Consider the following 9,102-nt stretch of genomic DNA (forward strand, 5'->3'; position numbering starts at 1 on the left):
CTCCGGTTGAAAATCCAATCACGGGCACTGATTGGCTAATGCTGTTGTCAGTCAGGCTTGCCTGCGAGAGATCGCTGCTTGCTCGAGCTGTATCTGTCTTGGCTCCCTGGCTACTTGGCTAGCACACCAGTCTTATTGAATAACCAATTTAGGACTGCAATAAAAAAGGAGACGACTTGGAAGTGAGCAAGGATGTAGGACTGAAGTAAGTTCTGAAAATATGTGTCTCATTCCAGCATCAGTTGTACTGTGAACCAACAACGTGCTGTGCGCTAGGCTAAAGCGCTAATGTTTTAGCGCTCGCTAACGTTAGCCTTGCACAGCTGCCTTTCATAGACAATGAACAACCGATACGAAGGCACACATTTTCAGAACTTGTAACGTGAGCCCAACTTACTTGCTGACTTCTCCAGTCCTCATTTGTTTTGGTCCCTGTAGCCTTTGCTAGGAGACGTGTTTCATACAACTCCTCTCGCCCATGAAAGTCACAAGCATTTGCTAGATAGCTAGCTGACGTTAGCCGTTTGTCACCAACACACAGAAACTGAAGGTTTCCTTCTGAGAGTTTTTGTTCGCTTTGTTTTTGTAACCTTGTTTAAAAGAAAACAGCGATATGTTTTAAACATAAAAAAATATCATAATATGGGACCTTTAATCATTTTGACATTTTCAGTTGTGGCCTGAAAACAATGATATTGATTAGTGTGAAGCTCCCTGGGCGGGGAGTAACGTTACGGCGGCCGCGGTAAGTGAACCCCTGCTCGGCCAGCCGCCCAAGGAAATGTCCCGGCGCAGCCTGGCCTAGCGGAGCTGTTGATAGCTAGGGGGGGTGTTGATAGATCAATTGATAGCTTGCTTGTTCACCTTTTTCATCAATGGTAAAATTCATTTTGACAATACGTTGCTCGTTGATATAATTGTTTTACAACTGCCAAATTTAGTAGCCAAAGTAGAGATAGCCTGTGTCTGTTTCTGTTATGCATGGCTACTACTACTAGTGCAGTGCTGCCGCCGGTAGTCTGGGCACCTTTCACCCCGCTTTTTGTCATGGGGCGTAAACCACGGAACCAGATTGAAGGCAGTCCGCCAAAAAACGTCTTTGTTGCCGTTAGCTTGACGTCTCTTGCCTCGATTAATTGTCTGATGCAAAGCTTCTGTATTGGCTTAAAAGATGTGAGATTGTGAATCCGCAATGTTTCTAAAATAACTTCTTCAAAAACTTTGTTCGGTACGTCCATCTTTTGTTTTGTTGTTTGCCGTTCTGATACGTGTGTCAAATTGTCAAGTTAACGTACAAGTTGACGAGCTAGAAACGCTGCCCTTCCTGTCTAGGGCGGGCTCTAGGCCGGAACCAGGTAGGGTGACAAAATCAATTGTGAACGGAAGCCAGGCTCTTTCTCGCCGAGAAGAGCCTGGTGACGCGAGGTTAGCCGCCGGTTGCCGTGGACACCTTGGTCTCTAGTGATTGGTTAGGGAAAATCGAAGCCCCTCCCCCCTACCATCATAGAAATCCCCATAACTGACTGCAATCTCAGACTAGAAGAGGAAATGAGTTCACGAGTTGACAATTCAAGATGAATATCACGCTAGGAATGTTGCTCAGTACAGGTACTTTGCATGTCTTCCTCAACACCCCACACAAAGTGCCTACCTGTATTGAGCACATGACAGTGCTTGGATCCCTGTGGGTCATGTGATCAGTCTGTAGGTCAGGGGGCGCGCAGAGCCAGGTTTCTGCATAAGAGAAGGACTTTAAAAGAAAGCAGGTTTCATAATATGACATATATATTATATATTTATATGATAAAGATCCTTAGATTTCCAAATGCAGGTTAAAATCAACAACAACAAATACAGTAACTCACTGGGTTCAAGCTGGGAGAGACAAGATTTTGTCTCATCGGTTATGTTGTAGATCCACTGAGGAACGGACAGACAAACAGCCAACACGTCCCTGAGACAGGGAAATATAACAGGACAGATCAAATATATTTATTAGTGGGTCATAAACCTCCAGGTTCCCATGCATTAGATTAGTGTTTTAGTCTGGTGATACTGATATTAGGAAACTACTGGTCCAATTTTGGGTGAGTGACACGTCATGCCACCAGATCTGGCATTTACAAAAGTGTTTTAGCATAATTTATCGCTGTCCCATCAATGTCACACCATCATATGGTCCAACATGGTAAACCAATCGCAATCAATAATTGTATCAATTAATTTTGGGTTGGCTTGGCCGTGTGTGCAGTTCATACATCCCAAACATGGTAGCTCCAATCCAGCCAAACGGCTTTCCACGGCAACACGTGACCTTATGACAGGAGAGCTGCCATGTGTCTTACTAGACAACACGTCCATGCTGAGGTCCGCGGTGTCAAGTGAGCTAAACTCTTGCTCAGTTCTCAGATTCTGCTTTCTATTAAGTCCCCAGTTCTCACGTATCTAAAGAAACTCAAACTTCCTCCAACTATATTTTTAATGGGGCAATATTGTCCACCTGGCCGTGAACACAAGACAGCCCAGGTGTGTTCAGGGTCACCCCAACATCCATTTTGTTTGACACCGTGAACCCCGCAAACACCCCACACTCTGCAGTGACCATACATTTGCCACTCAACCTACTGTGTGTGTGTGTATGTGTGTATATATACATACATATATACATATATATGTGTGTGTGTATATACATATATACAGTATGTGTGTGTGTGTGTGTGTGTGTGTGTGTGTGTGTGTGTGTGTGTGTCTGTGTGTGTGTGTGTGTGTGTGTGTGTGTGTGTGTGTGTGTGTATATATATATATATATATATATATATATATATACATATAATACAGCTACAGGACCACAACTCAGTGTTTCTTACCTGGTCAGAGAGTAGAAAAGCACCAGCTGTGCCAAGTCAGTGAAACCCAGGCGAGATTCAGACAGCTGGAAGACTGAGAAAGAGAGAGAGTGTGATTGAGAGAGAGAGAGAGAGAGAGAGAGAGAGAGAGAGAGAGAGAGAGAGAGAGAGAGAGAGAGAGAATTAGATGGGATGCCCAACATGACAAAATACATTCCTAGAAACTTGTCAGAAGCAGGAAGAGGGACTTTGTTTTCTAAAGATAAACCAGTTTGATCGTTCAACATTAGTTTCTCTTTAGCCTGAGTGGGAATTTAGTTGATTATTTCCTGATATTATTTAGCATCTATACTGCAGATCTATACTGCAGAGCAGGCTGCCTCAAGCCAGGTCGCATTACATGAGACAATCCCATCTATACTATCTTATCTTATCATATCTTATCATATCTTAACACAAATGTCAGTTAGAAAAAAATACCAATTTGCCATTATAGAGAAAAGGCTTACCTTTATGATAATTTCCACAACCATTTCTTTCAGGCCTAACTTTTCTTGATTTATGGTTTTTGCAAGTCAGGACAAATACAAATGGAGTTAGGACTATTTGTTCTGTAATAGCAGAAGTCATACGTTCTGTCCTAAATACAGATAACAGATAAGATATTAGATTTTGGACTGAGGAACTTCTGGCAATACCCAGCCAGGTTTCTATGTAGGTGATCACCCAGTTTACCAGCAGATGGGATAGCTATGACATCAGATCCTGTGTATTTGACACAGTATAAAAAGCTACCGCATGCCTGATGGAAGAAGTAAGTCTAGTCTTTGTCTGAGTTTCCACAGAAGTAAGTGATTCATAAAATAACTGGCAAATGCAAATGATCACACTGCAAGATGATGCCACCGCTAAATTTGAGACATGAAGACAGACAGACAGACAGACAGACAGACAGACGTCAGATGGACGGACGGACGGACGAACGGACGGACGGACGGACGGACAGACAGACAGACAGACAGACAGACAGACAGACAGACAGACACACACAATACAATACAATACAATACAATACAATACAATACAAGTGTTGTTTACATGAAATGTTGCATGGATTGCCTTCTTATTTGTGTTCCTTACTGACTCCTAAAGCTATCAGTAGCTGCAGCCTGCGATCTTCGGTCTGGCGGACAAGTTATGTATATCATTCCTCGAACCCGCGCTGTCCTTGGTGAAAGTGCTTTTCCTGTTGTTGCACCCTCATCTTGGTGTGAGCTACAGAGTCACCTTAAACTAGAATATTTTATAAGCATGGACGATTATAAAAACAGGATTAAGGAGGACTATTTGACCACGGAATGCATATATGTATGCTTTTCCTGAAGACTGCAAATTGTCTGATGTACTTTGCTGTCTTGTGTCTGTTCTTTGATGTGAAACTTATGTTGCTGTCTTGGCCCGGACTCCCTCGTAAAAGAGATGCTGAATCTCAATGGGAATATTCACGGTTAAATAAAGGTTAATGGTGGGTGGGGGGTGGGGATGAAAATAGTTTGCATGTGGTCACTCCATAGCCTACCTATACCACTGCATTTGATACGGTAATCAGCAACTTCTTCATTGCCTCCTCCCGTGGAGACACACAGCAGGCTGGGGTGAGATGTGACATCATCCCTCAGCAGCAGGAAACTCTGGGAGGGGGGGAGAGGGCGGGAGAGAGAGAGAGGGGGGGGGGGGAGAGAGAGAATTAGATGAGGTGCTCAACATGAAAAAATACATTCCTAGAAGAGAGAGAGAGAGAGAGAGAGAGAGAGAGAGAGAGAGAGAGACCTATGGTATGTGGAGGCAGTGAGAGAGACAGTGATGATGATGATGACAGATAGATTCTGAAAAGACACACTCATGACATAGCAGCTGTATCATGAATTACACAACTCTCCAATTGTCACTGCAAGATACACTTCCTAACACTGGGAAAATGTGCTGTGTGTATGTCATGATGCCAAGTCGTGGCTGTGCTCAGCCTAACAGTCGGGTGGGTGCACAGCAAACCTCCGGTGTCGGGGGTGATTTTTGTCAGTTATTTGGAGTTGGCAAGTGTTGACTGAAGTGTTGCTTGTTCACACACTAGAGCCGAGGGCGGCTCTGAGGTGGCTGTTCAGAACTATCACACGTGTTCAATGAGCTGTGATATGTGGACTCGGAGAAGCATTTCAACACAGACTGCATAGCTGGGCGTAGAAACCACACACAGTCTCTTCTGGAAACCATGAGTAAACTGAACCGATACAGCCCGGGAATAGAAGAGGCGGGGGGTTTAAGATGTTATTAGCGTAGTGCAAAATTTAAACGCATGCCGTCACAAATACAGCAGAGCAGCTATCTATCGCTAAAGCATGTGAGTTACATCATAGGTGAGTTTGGAGCTGCTGCGTGCACATATTAGACACATAGAGGAAGTGGCTTTCAGGTGCACAGAAATAGATGCAAGAAGTAGGTTGACATGACAAGTCGTCATCATCAAGTCAAACTTAAAACAAACATGGTAGCTGGGTAACGGAGATATAAGCAAATATCTCTCCAATGATTCATAGCGGCAACTTGGATTCATTCACTCGCTCGTTCAGATTCAAAGGAAAACTCACAACATGACACAAATCTGCAAATCAGAAGTCTTGTTTACCCTGCTGTTTATGCTCATCATTGCATTATATACACCAAACTATTAAGACTATCTTCACATTAAGGACAGCAGAAACCTTTCCTGCAGGGATGCCATCTAAATAGAAACATTGGTGAAACTTCTGGGTCTTTGACAGCTCTTGTACTGAGAAAGACTATTCATGTGTACAGTATAGTCGTACCCCATGTGGCCCAGTACTCACGTGTCCACGGCGTATTGCTGCATTTCTACTAGGTGTATTATTGCATTTTCATGTCATTCTCTCAAATAGGAGGTATTTCTGTATGCTGCTATAGTATAACTCTCTGTCTTTCTGCAGCAGACAGTGTCCGTCTGTAGGGCAGACTGTCTCTGTGGCACACAGCGTTTTATCACGCACTACTTCTGCATTCATGTGCCACTTTTAATCTGATGAACATTGAAAAAAGGAACTGCCTTAAAGTGGCAGTGTGCAGGTCAACATCCACCCTGGTGTCAACTGTGTGAACGTGTCGTTTATGACTTCCACAGCTGTAGGATAGTTACCGGCGATTAGAATATGAGCCATCGCCACACAGAATGCCACTCAGAGTCAGTGGCAACTATTGTGTGACAGAGGCCCAGCTTAGTCTCATTGTACAGGTACTAGAATGCCTGCGAGGCTGCTGGATGAGCAGAAAACCTGCGGTGAAAGGCTGATATATTGTAGGTAGGCTTAATGAATGAGAGGAGGCAAGAGAGAGGACCAGAGAGAGGACAGCCTAGAGAGTCAGGAAAGCAGAAAGACAGACAGTTGGGGAATGGAGACAGACAGGCTAGGATGGACAGAGACCTCCCACCCTAGTTCAGATCTGCCCAACAGAAAGATAGAGAGATAAATACAATGATGAGACAGTGAGAACACTGCTAAACAATTCTCCATCTTAACAAGTGATTTCAATGCCATGGAAAGAGGTTATGTTTTGTCCCGTCTCTCTGTCTGTCTGTCTGTCTGTCTGTCTGTCTGTCTGTCTGTCTGTCTGTCTGTCTGTCTGTCTGTCTGTCTGTCTGTCTGTCTGTCTGTCTGACTGTCTGTCTGTCTGTCTGTCTGTCTGTCTGTCTGTTTGTTAGCTAGATATTTCTCATCCATCACTGATGTGTCACATTGTGATTGTGATTGTGATGCACCCTACAGAGCGCCTTCTAGTATTTACTGTGCTTTAACATCAAAAGCAATGCGGTGCGATATTGATACTTTGTTGCCATACCAAGCACATGCAGCTAGATATGTTTAATCACATGACCTAAGAATGAATGTATTCTGATGGAGATCTTATTGTCATTAAAACAAGCTAAAAACATCAGCCAATGGGAGAGAGAAGTCCCCCCTCCCCCCCTCCAATGCAAATCAACTTGAAAACATCAGCCAATGGGAGAGAGAAGTCCCCCCCCCCCCCCCCCCCCCCCCCCACCCCCCAATGCAAATCAACTTGTTTCAACATTTTTCTTGAATCAAGTGGCCTACTACTAGTGGAGGATCTGCTTCATTTTCATTTTGTAAATTCACCCCCGAGATGGGGGGGGACAGGGTGGGGACACTTGAAGCTAAGATCGCCAAGCGGCCAGCTCACCCCAGCAGGAGTTCCCCTCAGTGCGGCGTGGGCGCCCTCTCTGTCCCAGGGCGCTGCGGGGCACCAGGCCTGCTCGCAGCCCCTCAGCTGCTCCAGGACGGACAGCAGGGACTCCTTCTTCCTGATGCTCCTCCACGGGATGGCTGTCATCCCATTGACCGCCGGACTGTGCACCGCCCTGGACACACGCAGACGTCAACAACACAGATACAAACAGACACTTTGTTAGCATGCACAACGGATATGTGTTCGATTGCCTGTGCAATAGGACGATCATGGTCTATGTCTATCTATGTTGCTTCTCCATCTTTTGGTTGGTATTTTAGATTTGGTTATCTTGAACATTGATTTGATTTTCTATAATCACACACACACACACACACACAAAATAAATAAGAGCTTACAGATTGTATCAAAATGAATGATAATACTTACATGTGGGCTGGTTTGGCAGATACAGGGAGTTGGTGTGAGTCTCCGTCTCTCCTCTACTACACTATGTACACACACTTCTCCACATTTTGCAATCTCTCTCTGCTCTCTTGAACCCTTCCTTTCTGCGCTGGCCCACGGTTGCTCAACAGCTCAAAATAACATTGGCTAAGAAAGCAGGAAGTTCACATGCCCCTCACAAGTCCTGATCGCTGCACTGATGCATGTATTCTTTGATATCATTAAAAAAAACAAGCCGTCTGTCGTTGGCATGGCTGCTGCATTTTCCCCGCTCCTGACCAGACTCCAGCACATGCTGCCATTTGATGAAGTGTCATTTTGCATAATGAAACCTCTCAACTGGTGTTCTATCATCAGGCGTCTCCCTCCTTCCCCCAGCAGGCTGAGAGGTTATGTGGTTAACCCAACTATCAGCATCCTCGCTCAAAAATGAACAACTGTCAACTTACTATCGCAAGTGCAGCCTCTTTCGACTGTGTTCCTCCTTTGTCGTCTGTGCGGCGGCACTGTATTTCCTGATCAACGGTAGACTTCAAAGTTGAGACAAACAGATAACGTTGGCGGTCCCCGAAGATGCTTTACCACAACTCTGAGATTACGACTGTTTTGTGCATTTTGGATTTTGAGATCAGACCCGAGCTGAGATCTGGATCTCGCAGTTGTGTAAGAATCCTGCACACCTGCTCACAGCCCACTCAGATACAATCCCAAAAGAAGAAAAAGGAGTTTGAATGATAAACTATGAATCTAAACAGACAAGGAGAAAGGCCAAATCTCAAGACTGCACCTCTCCTGTGTCTCCTTTTTATTTCATGTACTTGCAGCAGGTTGGCTATCCGACAACCAACCACGCCTTTCACAGAAACCACACAGCTAGTGCTGTTGATTGGTCAACATTGCCATGGCAACTAGACTTGCGGTCTTCCACTATTTTCTTCCTTCCTGTTACATGCAACACCATCATGCCTGCTGTTCTCTGAAATACAAATATATCCGCCGCTGTTTATTGTAAACCATGCAGTGTTGGGAAAGTTACTGAAAATTGGTAATTAGTTACAGTTACTAGTTACTTCTCTCAAAAGGTAATTTAATTACTTTAAAGTTACCAGTTACTTCAAAGTAATTAGTTACTAGGGAAAGTAACTTTTGCGTTACTTTTAAAAGTCCGCTTCGATTGTTATTAATGCACACATTATGTTAGTGTTGCTGTGCCACAGTGTGGCATTGAACATTTGCTTATTGGGGAGGCTTATAGCCTATCAAGGTCCTTAGCCTCTGGGGCTCTGGCTGCAGCTCTCTCCCCGGACTAGGTCTGAGGATCAGAAACTGGGTAATCCTCTGAAGTTGTCCGTTATTTTCATGTCCTAAAGTAACTAGTAACTAGCCCAGTTACTATTTTAGTAACTGTAACTGAGTTACTGAATTTGAAAAAGTAATGAGTTAGATTACTAGTTACTGAAAAAAGTAGTTAAGTTACAGTAACTAGTTACTTAGTAACTAGTTACTCCCAACACTGAAACCATGTCATGCA

At 44.2% G+C, this 9,102-nt stretch overlaps 1 protein-coding gene across 2 annotated transcripts in view; it reads right to left on the reverse strand.

The window, feature by feature from the left end:
- The window catches only part of rinl (Ras and Rab interactor-like), a 17,189-nt gene extending 9,036 nt beyond the window's left edge, over nt 1–8,153 (reverse strand). The window contains exons 1-6 of one of the 2 annotated variants that reach the window (XM_083637908.1): nt 8,021–8,153; nt 7,119–7,296; nt 4,426–4,537; nt 2,868–2,940; nt 1,866–1,954; nt 1,652–1,734 (exon numbers count right to left, since the gene is read on the reverse strand). In XM_083637908.1, the coding sequence (XP_083494034.1) occupies nt 1,652–1,734; nt 1,866–1,954; nt 2,868–2,940; nt 4,426–4,537; nt 7,119–7,268 (507 nt within the window). In that variant the 5' untranslated portion in view covers nt 7,269–7,296; nt 8,021–8,153. Of the gene's footprint in view, nt 1–1,651; nt 1,735–1,865; nt 1,955–2,867; nt 2,941–4,425; nt 4,538–7,118; nt 7,297–7,553; nt 7,687–8,020 lie in introns of those variants that run through there. The other variant, XM_083637907.1, reaches the window with a different exon arrangement.
- Between the last annotated feature and the right edge of the window lie 949 nt (nt 8,154–9,102).

This window comes from Poromitra crassiceps, assembly GCF_964638095.1.
Source record: "Poromitra crassiceps genome assembly, chromosome: 5".
NCBI classification, from domain to species: Eukaryota; Metazoa; Chordata; class Actinopteri; order Beryciformes; family Melamphaidae; genus Poromitra; species Poromitra crassiceps.